An 18,201-nucleotide genomic window follows, 5' to 3' on the forward strand; every position below is an offset into this window, starting at 1 on the left:
TTTCACAGACATTACCACAGGGAACAATGTGGAGCTCCACAAGGACTCGCTCTGGTCAACCACAAAGTCCCACAAAGGGTGATACGCTACTGTAGCACTCTTCGCGAGGCCTGGGAATAATAGGCCTTGGTGCCAAAGGAAAGTAATTGCTAGATTGTTTAATGACACAGAACTAAGGGTGCTACACTGCGGTCAGACAATAGACTCTTTCAAGGTTCATATAAACACCACACACTCAAAGACACACAAGCTTATTTGGATGCACATATCAGTACCCACAACTGTAATGAAACCCTCATACATATATCTACTAAAATAAGGTTTTGTGACCACACTGAGGCTGCTTGTCGACGTCACACTATACTACTCCAACGTCAGCATGTTTTGTTTTTCCATGCCCACACCCTGACGCTGGTTTATATTTAGTACAGACAAAACTCCTTCCAAAAGCCGGCAGACCCAGACATTTGTCAGACAGTTTGGAATAGCCCTGGAACTTCTCTCTGGAAAAGTGTGTGTGTGTGTGTCTGTGTATTCACGTCTGAACTGGTTAAGAACAAAATAATTTATCTTGAGGAATCTGCAGTGCATAGGCCTTTGTGCATTTGTGTGTGTTTTCTTATCTTGTTTTATCCCAATACAACAGCTGTGGTTAACTCCATACTCCATAATCACCATATCACACATTCTTTCTTTCTTTGTTCACTGTATTTGCAGTTAAGAGTAGAAACCTAAAGTCGCTTCACCTGTCCAAGACCAAAATGCTGATTCCAATCCTTATCTCAGATTAAGGTGCCAAATCAATAAATTTTTCTTTGTAGGAAAACGTTTCCTTCCCAGAGTTCTTAAAATGTTCATAAATCAAACCATTTCCATTCCCTGCAGCTACTAAGAGTCCATTCAACCCCATTCAATCTCCACAGGTGTCCAAAATTGAAACCTCTCTTTGATGACTCTACCAAACGTCAATTCCTGAAGATTCATTTTCTCACGCACCAGATTCAAAGTCATTCCAATAAGGCCTACAATTTTCTGAACTTGTTTAATATTTCATCTGAACATAATAAAGTATAAACATGATAAACGATTTGACATTGTTCCTCATTTTGCTGTCTATATTTATTAAAACATTAAAATATCATGTTGATTTATTTGAGTACGACCTAATTTATTTTCCTAAGTACGCTTTCTCCTATTTTAAGGTGTACTAAGCAGAAATTTTTAGTTACTGTTTATAAACACAACATTCAAAACTTGGCTCCTCTTTACAGCTAAAAAACTGCCAGAAGCGCACATCTCCTGCCCCTGACCGATGATATAATTTGCCAGAAAACATGCAGACTACGTGTGGGAAAATGAGTGATGAGATATTTTTGTGCATAAACTGCATTTTTTGTGTATATGAATTAACAGATACGCTAACAGTTAGATGACTGGATGTAATTTGCAAGCAAGTTAGTCATCCTCAGTTTTGGTCAAAACTGATTGAAAATCTGACTTTGGTTGAAAATCTGACTTTTTCTCTGTTTAACTGCTAAAATGCACCGTGGTGCATCTACACTCTAAAAAATGCTGGGTTATTATTTTTAATCCTAATGCTGGGTTCAACTTCTTGTGTCATTTTATTGGGTTATCTTTAATATTTTTACCCAGTTGCTAGGTAGTTTTTCTGTATTTTTTTCTACCCAGCCACTGGGTTAAGCCTATGACAGAACAACTAAGCTGTTGAGTCAGAGAGCAAGCTTTTAGAGTCCTCTACAGGAGAGCAGTTCTCAGCACCGTCAATTTGGTCCACTTTTCAACTAAATAAATCCGTATATATAAATTTGTATACATTTTATTTCAAGTCTTTACTGTGCTGTAGATTATATTACTTTACGCAACACAACATTCAAGGATGAGATGTCAGTCAGCTGCGTTTGCAGCGGTCACTTCGCATGATGGAAACGCCTTTTGCCCTGCATAAAATAAATGGATTTTAATCATTATAGTACTGAGTTTAATTTAATTTGATAGTAAAACATGTTCTCTAATGTCAGTACTGTTTGTTTATGGGCAGGTTTTGGAGTCAGTCACGGCATCTTTCAGCTACGAGTGAAACGCAAGCAGGCCGCGGTCTGAAGTTTGTAGTTACCCTGGTAAACAGCAGCCCTTCAACGGCTTAGATTTCAGCGACACAGTACCACAAGAATTAGCACTATTCCGGTAAAAAGCGATTACAGAGAAAGGTTGAATACACTAAAATTTAAATGCTACTTTTAAATGTTACATTTTTTGCCTAAAATGGTTGTTAAACGCGTTTAGATGTTTGTAATATTGTAAACTATGCTGTATTCAGCCAAATAAATTCAATTTGTCTTGTATTTTGTCCATGTGTTCTTGCTTAATAATAAATGTTCAACTTTTGATTTTTGCTGTTCCCTCTAGTAATTCTGTGTGTGTTCTTTATAAGTTCCAGTCCATTTTAAGCCAGCAATATAATAACTTTTAAACAATAGTTGACTTAAATAAAACAACCCAGCATGTTTGGTAAAAACATTTAACCCAACCAGCTGGGTCAAAATAACCCAGCATGTGTTCTCTCCAATATTTACCCAGCGCTGGGTTGCCAAATAACCCAAATTTAGAGTGTACCAACCCAGAAAACATGCACTTTCTTTCACAGCTGTTTACATTCAGACATAACCAACCGTTTTTGTAACTCGTGAGTTTTTAACATAAACTTGTGTGTATCTGACAGTTTAAGTGCAATAAGGCATGAATAAGAACTTATTTTAGTACTCACATGCTGACTTACAGACGCTTTCTGTGTGAGTGCTTTGGATGTGTGCACTCAGAAAACAGCATGTTTCTGCTTCCCCTCAAAATAGGAATTTTCAAAATGATATAATAAATGATCTGTGGGGTATTTTTAACTGAAATTTCACATGCACATTGTGGAGACACCTGAGACTTATATTACATATTGTAAAAAGTGGTGTAATAGGTCTGCTTTAAATTTTGCTTAGTGCAGCTTTAAACACTTTTTTTTGTCTTTTTCACTCTTATAAATTTAAAAAATGTTTTACTAGAGTTGTCCACCATTTACCAGAATTGTCTGAAAACTGAGGTTCTTCCCAATATACTGCAGTTTTTTTCCCAGTGGCCTTAACAGTGGGTGGAGATCGACACCTGTCAATCAAGGGGGGGTTCCGTATCTAAGGAAACAGAGTACAGTACAAAGTAACTATTTTGCAGAATTTTGAATATTGTGAATAATATATCAATTATTGTGCTTTGGCAAAAACAAAACACAACATTTAAATATGACCATGTAAATTACTATTAGCTGTAGATGGAATCCAACCTCACCAACTACAGTAACAGTGAAAGAGCAGTTGGCCTTGTTTCCTGTGCGGTCGGTTGCTGTGTATGTTATGAACTCAGTTCCTATAGGGAAAGGCTGCATAGGGTTAAGAACAGGGGTCACCTGCACCACAACCTGAGGAAAAAAAAGGCACAACCACATTTTAAAACAAATACACAAAACCTGAGTATTTGATTAAAAGAGAAAAATGGAAAATTAAAGAGCTGATGTAAAACTCACCTCATCTCCGGAATTGTCTCCAAGCATGGGTGCACTCAAACTGACGTTAGCTGACCTCTGATGTTCATCTGTCTCTGTGATGACATCACCAGGACACTGAATCCATGGAGGCTCTATATCTACAGAGGAGAAAATCAGTTCAGGGCTCGAAAGTCTCCATAACGTCAACCCCATTACCAATTACTTATTTAATTACTGATGTAAACACGCCATAATGATGTCACTCATTGCCTCTAGCTATCTAATCTTTAATCTTACGCTCCATGTAAAACATCTGTAACATAAAAAGATTTTATCCCTTTTGGAGCTTGACGGCCCCTGGTTAGTGTACACTGCAAAAAAAGTAAGCTACTAAATTTTAAACTTTATCATTTTAAAAGAAGCTTAAATATCTAACAGGGATAGTTCGTGCAAAAATGAAAACCCTGTTACCATTTACCCACCCTTGTTGTTCCAAATCTATAAGACTTATTTTCTTGTAAGGAACAAGAATGATTATATTTCGACAAATGCTTGAAAAAAACAAACACTAGGAAAGTAGTGAAGACTTCTCTTGTTGCCCGTAGACTGAAAACTACAAAAGCCGCACAATGTGTATTCTGAGTTGTGTTGCAGTAAAAATAGCAACAAGTAGTGCCAATAGCTTATGCAACTATTTTACACCATTAAAAATAAAAGCGATGTACATATTTCAGTAAGAGGCATTCATTTATGTTTTATTAAGCCATACAAGTCTTAATACCTGGAGTTCCCTTTTAAAAAAGCTCATCTTGTCAGTGGCAAATCTTTAAAGGCACAATATGTAAGTTTTCACCGCTAGAGGGTGCTATTCAAAACAAACAAAGAACCAAAGGCGTAGTTTGATGATGCCACGATTGAGTATGGAATCATGGGATTTGTTGTCTTCATCCCCACAGCTGATGGGAGTCTGTTGGGATTTGGGCAGAAATCATGTTCATTGATGAGCTAATGTATTAACGACTTATTAAGGTCACCGTAGTATGAAGCATGGTGGGGCTAAAAGTCGTGGAAGTACTTTTACGTGGAAGGATGCTGGAGTGATTGCTAATGACAAACGAGCACGACACACGGCTTGAAAGCAGCGGAGCTTTTATTATGCCACAGTCGAGTGCTTCCACTCTCTCCGGTCATATGCATGTGAGGTAAAACAGCACTGTTTTATCATACTAGATACATTTGAGTGTGTTGAAAGTTTTGTTATAATGCTACTCTGTGCGTTCGTCACCCGTCTAATAAAATGCATGACATATTAAAGTAAATTTTTTTCCTTGGAAAATGAAGACAAAAATGCTCATTTATTTTTTATTTACTATTATTATCAATTTCTATTATTTATTTATTTGTTTTTGCTTAGTGTATAGAACAAAAAAGTGTGAAAATTCTGCGAAACATCATTTGTGTTCCTTGGAACTGGAAGCCAAGTGGGTTGAAAACATGAGAATGAATAAATGATTTTTGGCGAACTCTCCGTTTAAAGATGTGAGTCTAGAATCGTGTTGAGAATTAGCTGGTGTTACAGTGATATGACCCATTTACAGAGGTGTATCATTATCACATGCAGCTCTGTGGTCTGCACTCTCTCTCCAAGCCAAACAAATACTTCACTGGTATAGTAATAGGGCCAACAGAGAACAGAAAGGAAAGTCCTGTCATGATTTCCTCACCCTCATGTTGTTCTAAACCCATATGTCTATTCCTTTAATGACGACTATGTCTGTGTGCACAGAGCATTTGTTGGTGTTGCTGTGTTGACGGAGCTCAGCTATTGACTGACTATTATTATCATATCCAGCTTGGAGTTGAGTCTTATTAATCACACAGCCTCTGCTGTCCCTCCAAGCTAAACAAATACTTTATCATTAGACTAATAGGTACTAGAAACAACCTGGATCAGATGTAAACACTCTGTCTCCTGTCCTAATCTCTATAGACACTGATGAGCTACAAACGCGCATAAATATAGAAAAGACAATCTCTCCTCTCATCAGTAAATCATAGAGGTTCAGAAGTGAAAGCCAAAACTAATTGATCTTTTGTTTAGTTCCAGCTTGGAGGGGCAGTTTTGAGTTTTATGATCTTGGAATCCTTTAGTTTTACACAATGGTGCAACTTTGTTTGATGATCTTCCACGTATTCTGTTCTTCATCATCTTAAAGGTTTAGGAGCAACAAATTTAATGCACCTGTTTTACTGGCAGCACATCTGTCCCATTGCAACACAACATATTACGGTAATAAGTCAAGAACAAAGAGGGATGTTTCAGGCACGTGTGTAAAGGTATATGCACAGGGACAGGAAAACATCACATTGTATGACTATGAACGCAAACAGAAAACAAATCACCTGTACAGGTTGCTTTATGCAGAATGTCGCTCCAGTTTCCAGAAGGCAGACAGGTGACTTCAGAGTTACCAATGAGGTGGTAACCACTGGGACAGGTTAACTGACACGATCCTCCGGTCCTGACCTCGTTCTCCCCACAGGTAGGGGGTGACAGACGGATATGCTTCAAAGTAACAATTGGAGGACAGCGCACCTCTTAGAAAGAGATAAGGAAAAAAAGGAACACAGTAAAACATAAACAACAAGCATTTCCCACAAAGATAAATCAAAAGAGTGAGAGTGTGAGAGAGAGCGTGCAAAAATATCTCCAGAAAGGGAAATGCAAGAGCGGTTGTTGACCACACTGCTTGGCGTTCTTGGAAACAACCTCAACACACGCATACTCGCACAAACAAATGATTTTCATTCTGACATCTGGATCACCCTGTACTGCCAAAGTGAAAGAAAATGATGAGCACAGAGAGAAATAAAATTTAAAGAATTACAGTGAAGACAAAAAAACGTCACACAACTTCAATGGGCTAAAGGCATTGCTGGAAAATCAGTCCAAACAATCCAACTAAAGACTGAAGAAATCGAGAAGCGCCAAGCAAGGGCACAATTATGTATTTAGTTACATCGGACTGATTGACTGTCTTGTGGAGATCAGAGACATTGTTATAAAAACAAAACTTGTGCCTTCTTGTGTGATTGTATTGTTGCATGCTTTTTCCTGATAATTTCTACACAAGCTAAATTGATTCTGCAAAATTATCAGTTAAACTGACTTGTAATGCGGAAACACTGAAGCTTGTTTACAATTTACAATATTGTTCAAAAGTTTATGGTCAAGTAATGATCTCGTTTTAATTTATTATATTTAAATTTGTAAATGTTCTTGAAAGAAGTCTTATGTTCATCAAGGCTGTGTTTATTTAATGAAAGATACAGTAAAAACAGTACTATTCTAAAATAATACAATTTAAAATAACTTGAATTTTCTATTTGCTCATGTATGCTCGATGTGTTCACTTGGTGAACAGGAAAAATGTCCTATTATTATCAATATTGTAAACAGTTTTTTTTTTTTGTACTGACCCCAAACTTTTGAACAGTAGCCAGGGGCATTTCCTCTGTGGAGTCAAGGGAGGCAGTGTCTCCTCAACAAATTGGACGAGAAAAAATTCTTTGTATAAAAATAACACAGCACAATTTTTTAAAAAAAATATTACAGAACAAAGTTTTTCAACAGGATAATTGTCTAACAGTGACACCAGCAGGTAAAGTTACAGCAGATGTCCGCGTCTCTCTTGCCTCCCCTGAGTCCAAAGAGTTTTAACAGACCCCTAAAGCATGTGGTGAGTTTAGTGGGGGCTTACTGAAAATGAATGGGGAAAAGTCATGTGAAAGGAGGCAATGTCTCCATCACGATATGATTGGATATGACTGGTTATGATCGGCTATGATTTGTTCATACGTAGGGATGTTACGGTATTATCTATATCGTGGTGTCTCTATATCATCTTGATCACAAGACGATATGAAATGATAGGTCTTCCTGACAAAAATTGTAGTTTTTGAAATACACTTAAACTTCTTATTCTAACATAACAGGTCTTTAAAGTTGTGTTTTGGGCCATTATGTTTTGGCACAGTATCTGTCAAACAAACTAAAACCGAAAGCACTGCATAGCGTAATCCCTATATCAAGTTTGTCTTCGCTGTGCGTTTCTAAGCAAAGCGCACACTTCGTTTAGGTGATCAGCTCATGATCCGGTGTTTTCCTTGCCTCAGAACGGCTCAGTTCACAGTGAATGCAGTGAACTAGTTTATTGCACGTGCTGTGAGTTTAGTGTGCATTTGGGAACGCAATGACCACCAGTTATGCTCATCGTGGCAGATGATTACAGCATTTCGGTAAATTTACAGTAAGCCTATTTTAACTGAACTGAAGCTGGAGTTTTCCATCAAAATAAAAGCTCTACTGCCGTTTCTGTCAAAATAAAACCTTAAAAGTGCAGTATGAATTGCTGACAGTTAGCGGTTTAAATGGGTAACGTTACTGCAGTCCAAATTTAAAGTATCTCTTTCAAGTGTAGAAATTAGGAAAGAAGTATTGTAATTTCCCTACTGTAATGTAAAGCAAAAATAATATATCAAATTTGAAATTATTTTACAATGCAGTTATTTTACAATATATGGTTATTACTGTCAGAGGAATAACAATATTATAAAACCGTTTATAAAAAATTTCTATTATTATATTCTAATTTGATTGTCTTCCAAGTCTTCACCACAATGTCACTACAACGTAGGCTTTTCAGTTTATTTTGCCATTTTATCCCCACATAAAAACATACACAGCTGCGATCTTACCGACACACCGAGGTTGTGGTCCACTCCACTGTGAGTTGGCCAGACAGGTTAGTCTGGCTCTGCCTTGCAGTCTATAGCCCTGTTCACAGCGCACCAAACACTCCAGCCTGTAGGGGGTGGTCCACTCACTGCAGTTCAGTACCCCATGACGCGGAGGAGAGAGGTCTGGGCAAGACCGAACTATGGGAAAATACCACACACACCAGACGGGGGTTAGAGCATCGCGTAGAAAGTTCGGTCCTATGTTATTAAAACTTTGCTGTATTGGACAAACTTTAAATGATTCCATGGAACAACACTGAGCTAAAATGGACAGCTGGGAGAAACAAAAATGGAAAAGATGGACAGACTAAAGAAGAAGAGAGATTTTAAGAGCAAATGGGAGGGAAAAGAGAAAAAGCTCAAGAGAGGAGGGTTGGTAGCTAAGTCTGTGGTTAGGACTTGAGACCTGTAATTTATTTCCAAACAAAGAAAAACCAAAATATTGTTATTTCAGTCCTGAGGTCACAAGACGGAGAACTCTTAGCAGGTCAGCTTGCACACATACATCTGTCTGAGCGTCTGTGCGTGAGTATGTGTCTAGGTGCATATACATATTGTATTTATTTGTTGAAGTGTGTAAGCACTCACATAGTTGGCAAAGCATTAGAGTTTACTTTCCAGCTATCTAAACACACATGAACTCAGAGCGCTGCAGGCCGACAGGCAGAGAAATGGCTTTATGAGACCCACTGCACACACGCATACATACTCACAGGCTGCAGTATATTAGCGTTTCTGGGGGTGATGAAACATATGGGGTGACTAAAGGCCCTTTGAGCTTCCAATTGTGTAACACATAAACTGACAATAAAACCAATCTGTTTTCCGCTTAGATGGAATTAGAGGCAAAAAATAGCACACAAGAGCGTCGAGGGGGTGAGTGAACGAAATAATGAGTCAAATCAAAAGAAAAAGAAAAGAAACAAGTAATCATTTTGTTACAGGACAGATGATGTCATAAAATCCAGGTGTGCCTCACCTCTGCAGCTGGGCTGAACTCCCGACCAGGTTCCGTCCGGCTGACAAAGTCTGATTCCGTCTCCCTGTAGGTCAAAGCCTGTGAGACAGCGCACCCCACATGCAGAGTTAAACTGATTGTTACACACATTCTGGACGAAGAAGCCATTCTCTGGGGGGGAGAGAACCGGACAGACCACCGCTGCAGTAGGGAGAACAAAGAACAAGGATGGGAGAGTTACAGGATTATATTTAGAGTACACATATCTATAAACATAAATGTTAGCAGACATATGTTTATAGATATAAAACAGATAGATCAGCACCTTGGCATGTGTTGTTGTGTGGTCTGTAGCCTTCTGTACACACACAGTCTGATACATCTGTACTCCCAGGTCTGGATGTGTGATGAGGGTCAGGGCAGGGCAGGCAGGTACTCACACCTCCAGAAACGGCTTCAGGTTTAAATGTGCCAGATGGACAAGCTGAGAACGAGAGAAAAAGTGAAAAAAAAAGGTTCAAAAGAAAGCTTGATAGCAGTCATTTCGTGAAATGAAAATTTACCTGATACTCTTCTAAACGCATGTTATAGATCTTATTGTAAAACAACTTATCCATGTATCCGTTTCATGTTTTGGACCTCATAAGGTTTAATCAAAATATCCTACAGGGGACAATTATTTGATTCCCTGATTTTGTATGTTTGCCCACTGACAAAGAAATCATCAGTCTATAATTTTAATGGTAGGTTTATTTAAACAGTGAGAGACAGAACAACAAAAAAAATACACAAAAAACGCATTTAAAAAAAGTTATAAATTGATTCGCGTTTTAATGAGTGAAATAAGTATTTGACCACTTCGCCACCACTTGGTGGCAAAATCTTTGTTGGCAATCACAGAGGTTAGAAGTTTCTTGTAGTTAGCCACCAGGTTTGCACACATCTCTGGAGGGATTTTGTCCCACTCCTCTTTGCAGATCCTCTCCAAGTCATTAAGGTCTCGAGGCTGATGTTTGGCAACTCAAACCCTCAGCTTCCTTCACAGATAAGGTCTGGATGGCTAGGCCACTCCAGAACCTTAATGTGCTTCTTCTTGAGCCACTCCTTTGTTGCCTTGGCTGCGTGTTTTGGGTCACTGAATACCCATCCACGACCCATTTTCAGTGAGGGAAGGAGGTTCTCACCCAAGATTTGACAGTACATGGCCCTGTCCATCGTCCCTTTGATGCGGTGCAGCTGTCCTGTCCCCTTAGCAAAAAAACACCCCTAAAGCATAATGTTTCCACCTCCATATTTGACAGTGGGGATGGTGTTCTTGGGGTCATAGGCAGCATTCCTCCTCCTCCTCCAAACACAGCGAGTTGAGTTGATGCCAAATAGCTCGATTTTGGTCTCATCTGACCACAACACTTTCACCCAGTTTTCCTCTGAATCATTTATATGTTCACTGGCAAACTTCAGACGGGCCTGTACATGTGCTTTCTTGAGCTGGGAGACCTTGCGGGCGTTGCAGGATTTCAGTCCTTCACGGCGTAGTGTGTTACCAGCTGCCTTGAGATCACTGACAAGATCCTCCTGTGTAGTTCTGGGCTGATTCCTCACCGTTCTCATGATCACTGAAACTCCACGAGGTGAGATCTTGCATGGAGCCCCAGACCGAGGGAGACTGACAGTTATTTTGCATTTCTTCCATTTGCGAAAAACCACACCAACTGTTGTTGCCTTCTCACCAAGCTGGTCTTGTAGCCCATTCCAGTCTTGTGTATGTCTACAGTCTTGTCCCTGACATCCTTGGACATCCTAATCTCATCTTGTTACCTGTATAAAAGACATCTGGGAGCCAGAAATCTTGCTCATTGATAGGGGATCAAATACTTATTTCACTCATTAAAATACAAATCAATTTATAACTTTGTTGAAATGTGTTTTTCTGGATTTTTTTTTTATTTTTATTTTTGTCTCTCACTCACTGTAAAAAACAATTTGTTGAGTCAACCTAAAAGAATTTGTAACCTGGCTGCCTTAAAATTTTAAGTTCAGTCAACTCAAAAAAAGTTTATTCAACTTGAAATGTTAAATTATACTAAGTGTGTGTGTAAATTTTAAGGCAGCTGGGTTACTTACCCATCTGTTAAGTTTAGCAAACACAAATATCTAAGTTGTTACTTAGTACAACTTAACATTCCAAGTTGACTAAACTTATTTTAGTCAACTGAACTTAAAATTTTAAGGCAGCAGGGTAACAAATTATTTTAAGATGACTCAACAAATTGTGTTTTTTATTTTTTACAATGCTGTTAAAATGAACCTGCCATTAAATTATAGATTGATCATTTCTTTGTCAGTGGGCAAATGTACAAAATCAGCAGGGGATCAAATATTTTTTACCCCACTGTAACTCAATCTTCCTCTTAAACAGACTTCTCTCTAGTGACTTATGCCAGAATTCACAAATCATTCTTACCAGCTTGCATTCAAATCTGCCTCTATCCAATTGACAACTGTACCAAGTCCCTAATCTGATGCTACTTACATGTGATTTACTTTAAAAAATTTGATTTACTTTATTCCATCACAACGCAGATTTCACACAGCTACAACAACTCTGAGATCAAGTTCCAAATTCTGTGTAAAGATGCAAAGATATAAAGATTTCAATGTTTAAAGGCATAGTTTACCCCAAAATGAAAATTCTGTCATTAATTACTCACCCTCATGTCATTCCAAGCCTGTAAGACCTTCATTCATTTGGCCTGGGAACATTTCAGTTACATTGCTGTCAATGCAGGGTCAGAAAGCTCTTGGATTTCATCAAAAACATCTTAATTTGTTTTCCAAAGATGAACAAAGGTCTTACGGGTTTGGAACGACATGAGGGTGAGTAATTAATGACAGAATTTTCATTTTTGGGTGAACTATCCCTTTAATGATGCAATAAACTGTTTCCCACGACCGTGATTTCTCTGGAAATTCATTTATGCCACATTAAATGGACCTTTTTGTGGTATACACACCACAATTAAATCGGCCCAATGGATTTGTCAAACACTAGACACAAACCCTTGTGATAAGATGTTGTGTCAGATAACATGTCACTTAACTGAAAGACTCCCCGACACTAACTTTCCATTGCTTAAATAACACATACAGTATGTTTTGAGAGTTAAGAAAGGATTCATTAAATTCCTAGAGTATTTCTCAGGCTATTAAGAAAAGTAACTGATGTGTTTTGCACTGGAACAATTTTGGCTGAAATGGGTAAAAACCTCCCCACATAAGCTCATGTAAAATATCAAAGACATTTCACTTGTGGAAGGAGGAACAACCCAGACACACTTTATCAATAGCTGCTCTGTACAAGTCAGCCAAACATCTCAACTTTGTTAAAGTGGAGAAAAACCACTTTGTTTGGACCTCGACTGACATTAAATTAGGTAATGGGACTTAATTTTTAAAAGCAATCACCTACTTTCTCCACTCTCAGTCCATCTATCATTCCTTTCTTCAGTGGTACCTCCTGCCAGAAGTAAATTGACTATCTGGTCAATTTAACAACAAAACCCACAGCTGACAAATTTCCCTTTGCAGATGTTGCTTATAATAGTGACAGACTCACGTCCATCATTAACCCGACAGCTCAAATGGCTAGTCAGACAATGACTGTTTTGTTTCGCTAGTTACATAACATGTAATATGCATAAGTAAAAGAAGTTTCATCTGAGCCTTCCTCCCAGTATCCTTGGCATCGTTTCTAATATTTCACTGGGTCATTTTTCATGCAAATAACACCCAGCTGCTTCTGAAACAGTTGCTATGCTGAGTTTTGATGGGAAAGAGAAAGTTTCTATAAACTGGTGCTGATGGGTGGCCATCCGCTCTGAAACACTAGGCCCAAAAAGACAGGCAGATGGGCACAGGGCTAAAAGTCAGAGAGAAAGAAAAGCTAGCAAACACCAAGACACAAACAGACAAGCAGATGGTGGAATTTATGTAAGAAGAACTGAAATAAACAAAGAGAGATTGACAGTGAATCTGAGACAGGAAGAGAGAACTAAACAGGCAGATGGCGAAAAAGAATGCAAGACAGGAATACAACCAAAACCAACGAAAAAAAATGTGCATCTGCGCTCAAGTGAGAGAAACAGACATACAGATGGATGGAATAAGTTAGATAAAGGGGAGAAATCAGAGAGCTGGAAAGATGATGGGTTTCCTTTCTCAAAAAAGTGCTGGGAAAAAAAATGTTAAGCAACTGGTTATTAAATTTCCACACCTTCACACACATGCCCTGATGTTTTAATGTGTCTACTGAAGACGTTTTGTCGCTTATCCAAATGGCTTTTAGGAGCTGTCTGATGGCTGGAATTCCCCAGCATCCAACAGCTGATGAAGTCATTGAGATGGGTGGTGAAACATCTTCATTGGAAAGTCAAACTGCTTTCGAATACATTCTACCAGACATTTTGCAATGACCTGGTTTAATGATATTAATCACAGACATTACGCTTATGTTACAAATAGCTAACCTACGCTGTATTTTGTCACATTCAATACACTTTAGTGCCTAGAATATATCACATTATCTGCGAAACTACACCAATCACACTAAACTGAAAACCACCTTATTACACTGTGGAAAGCTTCTGGTTAAAGTATCTTATATTAAAGCATCACTTTTCATAGAGGTTTTAGCTAATGTCTGAAGACACACACAAATTCAGCATTTCACCTCTGCGCTACCTTGTTTCCTAATCTAGCTTTATAATAAAGCTGGCACTGACAAATTTCATATGTCTCTCTATTTTAAGTCACTTTAGATAAAAGCCAAATGCATTCATGTAATGTAAATGATATGTGTGAATGTTATATCATTTTCTAATGGCTTTTTAAAAGTTCCTTTTAAAATACTCCAAAGTCAACATCTAACATAAGAACTTTAGCATGTGTTTAATGATGAATGTGTAGCTCTGTTGTATATCAGGTTCTGTCAGGATAAGCTAGTCTTTGATAATCATGCGGTAGAAACTAAAGCCTTAGCTATTTTTACAGTTTTTAAAATAAGAGCTTCACAAGTTCAGCGGCCAAGTCCAGTACTGGTGTTAATTTGAACTGCTGTTTGCCTGCTGCATGTCTCATACCTCTGAGGCAATGAGTTAAAACTCTTATCCTACCGGAAAACCACAATAAAAGAAAAGAAAAAGAGGGGGGGAAAGGGCATCAACCCAACAGATGGACAAGAACTTACAGTCCAAAGAAAGGGTGTGACTAAGAAGAGAGAGAACTACAAAGGGAAATGAGGAGGTTTACAGTGCTACTGTGTGTTTAGCATGTCAGACGTAAGGTTGGCTTATTTTAAATTTCTGGTGAAGTTGTAAAATTTAAACCCAACTGAAGCAATACGTATTTCCTGACAATGGAAATGCTTTATTTAGCATAACCCTTAACATGTTTACACAATACAACTACTACAGCCAAATGCAGCTAGCTCATACAACAGACATTTATCATAATTTACACGTCCAAAGACATTTGAAAACCAAAGTGAATAGACACTGGTTAATTCTAGAGCTGAACCACATTACAGGCCCCATCGTGTCTGCTTTCCGTGGAACAGAGAATAAACAACTTCATCACGCTATGTTGGGCGTCTTGTAAAAGACATTTTAAAACTCTCACTGTATTCTAAAAGCAGGACTGCATGTCAGAAAACAGTTTGAACATGCAATTTGGATGCAAAAACAATACAGAATTTACAAATGCTTATATTACATGGATATCTTAACCAGACTGCGTGCATACGATGTAAGATTTTGGTAATAAACAATAATCCACAACTGCAAACCACAGGATGCAACAGATGCACCGTATGAGCTACTGTAAATAACCTTTCTAAATGACATCACCATTCAGACTACCACTGGTACACCGCATTCTTCTGTTTTCAGCCACAAAAATGTCATTCTGCATGTTTATATGGATTTCATCCTTTCCTCTTTGTTCTGGGTTTAAACTTGAGGTCAACCTCAAATGCAATTGTTATGCTTTGTGTCACTGTGACAAAAGATTTCCTGTCTCCATCTCTGCTCTGATCTGATCGGGATAGGAGTAAACTTTATACATTGATGTAACTCAAGTCTAAAACAAATGGAGAACAATCATGATCTGTGATGATCCATTTTAAAACTCTAAACCCAATGTCTAGACTCTCTTGCCAACTTTCAATGACTCAAAAATTCAAACTTCAATATTTGTTCACTCTCACATCATTCCAAATCCCAATTCAGGAAGATTTTATAATACTGTACTTTAACAAAATGTGACCCTAGACCACAAAACCAGTCGTAAGTAGCACTTACGACTTGATTAGTAATATGCATTGTTAAGATACTTCATTTGGACAACTTTAAAGGTGATTTTCTCAATATTTTGATTTTTTTGCACCCTCAGGTTCCAGATTTTCAATTAGTTGTATCTTGGCCAAATATTTTCCTATGTTAACAAACCATACATCAAAGGAAAGCCTTTTTATTCAGCTTTCAGGTGGTGTGTAAATCTCAATTTCAAAAAAATTACCCTTATGACTGGTTTTGTGGTCCAGGGTCACAAATATTAGCAATATACACAAGAAATTAATTTTTCAGGCAAGATACATTAATACATTTATTAATAAAACTACAATTTTTAGAGTACGTTTAACAAGAAAACACTATTTAAGTCTCTCTACTTTCACATCTAATTCAATGTGTTATATTTCGATCATTACATAAACCCACAATTGCAAATTATAAAGTCAAAATTGTGAGACATAAAGTCAGAATTGCACAATATAAACTTGCAGTTGCGAGAAATAGTCAGAATTGCGAGATATAAACTCACAATTGCGAGAAATAAAGACTGAATTGCAAGATATAAACAAGCAATTCTGACTTTTTTTTAGAATTTCATGATTCAACTCGCAATTGCGAGAAATAAAATCAGAATTGCGAAAATTAAACAGGCAATTCTGACTTTTTTTTCAGAATTGCACGATATAAACTCACAATTGTGAAAAATAAAATTAGAATTACGAGATATAAACATGCAATTCTGAATTTTATCAGAATTGCATGATATAAATTCACAATTGCAAGTTCTAAAGTCAGATTTGAGGGATATAAAGTCTGAATTGCACGATATAAACTCGCAATTGCGAGAAATAAAGTCAGAATTGCACGATATAAACTTGCGTGTGTGTTTGAATTGCGTGTTTGCAATTTGCAAGTATGACATTTTTTGTTTCTTATAAATTGCAAAGATATATCTTGCAGTTGTGAGTTATGTTGTAGAGTTTATATCTTTATAATTATAATTTATAATCTTTATAATTCTTCTGACTTAACTTGCAATTGTGTGTTGTGAAGTCAGAATTCAGAGAAAATACCTCACAAGTCTGCGGAAAAAAAGTCACAATTATGAGATATGTAGCTCTAGCATCTACCAGCAAAAAAAGGGCAGGACCGCCATATTAATTTTTCCATTTTCTCCTATTCTTTCTTTCCTAATGTGTCTTCTTCTCCTCCTTATACTGTCTCTGTTGTAAGTTAACATGTAGCAAAGGGTATCAAGAGGTTCAATAGCAAAGGCGCCTGTCTGCAGTGAGTGATAGCACGGTCTTTACAGAGAGCTCAGAGGGGAGGCTCCTAAAACCACATGCTGTGATGGACAGTCATGAAGGGGGACAGGATGCAACACTCACCCTCAACCCACAAGCACAACTGATTAATTCATACTATAAAAAGGCCACTTTTATATGAAGACAGGCAGAAAATAATGACATGACAGCTGTTGGGAGAAGTGAGGAGGGAGAAACATAGTAAAGCTGACAGAAAACAATGTAATAGGTTATAAAGAGAGAGAAAAATAGGGTTGTACTTTCATAGCAAGCCTTTAAAGCCAAAGCAGGTATCATAAAACATTTCCAGTGTGATTTTTAATGGCAGTGAAGGAGAAACGGAGGGCAAAATAACCATAACAGCAACCCGACCTGGCATGACACTCACAGGTCATTCTCAAGAATGGAATCAGAGTAAAATTAAATCTGTCTGTTTGGCCAGCATGGGGTAGTCATTTTACACAACACACATACTGTAAATCTGTTTTTATAACTGGATACACTGACACAGCGAGCTACTCTGTAATTGGCAAGGGGAAAGGGGGAAATAAGAGAGATGGGGGAGGAACACTTGCAAGGTTCGTTAGGTTCAGCTACTGACTCTTTTCACAAGATCCCATTTGTCACCCCCACCTGCTGGCGGCCCTAATTGCAGCCAGTTTACAGTCAACACACACACACGATTCCTAACAAGCAAATTTATTGTCATGCACACGCCTCTCGTATGCACAAGTGTCTATTTATGACCCAAAGAAACAGTAACTTTACAAGATCACAGTTTCTACAACCTATAAACTTGCCTCCTTTTTCCAAAGGCATTAATCAACACAGTTTACCACACAGTGGCAGGCCGAGGAATGCTTAATTTGTCACCGAGGCACTAAGCTGTTCCAGATAGGAGCCACTGACCTCAGACCGGCAGTCACTTCCAATATGTAACTACTACTCACTGCCACTGAAAGTGCAAAACGGATGTGAGGTCAGCGTAACAACGCAATGTCTCAATGACTAAGAGACCTCATTTAGAAATCTTCACATGCCTGTCTTCCTGGAACTAAAATCTTCACTTTAATCTGATCTAGTTTAAAAAACTGAGGTGAACCTAATTGACTCTGAACCTTTATGTCCCTTGAGATCCAAAGGCATCTGCTCTTTTTGGCCAAAACAATCCTGAAGCAGAGCACACACTAGTAGTTGAGCAACCATCGGCTGTTATCTGAAAAGAGCTCAAATTCTTTTTTTGAG

General features: G+C 38.0%; 1 protein-coding gene across 1 annotated transcript in view; it reads right to left on the reverse strand.

Moving 5' to 3' along the window:
* The window catches only part of svep1 (sushi, von Willebrand factor type A, EGF and pentraxin domain containing 1), a 79,246-nt gene that overhangs the window by 33,327 nt on the left and 27,718 nt on the right, over positions 1 to 18,201 (reverse strand). Inside the window, exons 4-10 of the mRNA XM_051115703.1 lie at positions 9,631 to 9,789; positions 9,327 to 9,506; positions 8,306 to 8,485; positions 5,951 to 6,145; positions 3,587 to 3,705; positions 3,323 to 3,481; positions 3,089 to 3,197 (exon numbers count right to left, since the gene is read on the reverse strand). Coding sequence (XP_050971660.1) covers positions 3,089 to 3,197; positions 3,323 to 3,481; positions 3,587 to 3,705; positions 5,951 to 6,145; positions 8,306 to 8,485; positions 9,327 to 9,506; positions 9,631 to 9,789 — 1,101 coding nt within the window. The remainder of the gene's footprint in view (positions 1 to 3,088; positions 3,198 to 3,322; positions 3,482 to 3,586; positions 3,706 to 5,950; positions 6,146 to 8,305; positions 8,486 to 9,326; positions 9,507 to 9,630; positions 9,790 to 18,201) is intronic.

Source organism: Labeo rohita, chromosome 7 (genome assembly GCF_022985175.1).
Source record: "Labeo rohita strain BAU-BD-2019 chromosome 7, IGBB_LRoh.1.0, whole genome shotgun sequence".
Taxonomy (NCBI): Eukaryota; Metazoa; Chordata; class Actinopteri; order Cypriniformes; family Cyprinidae; genus Labeo; species Labeo rohita.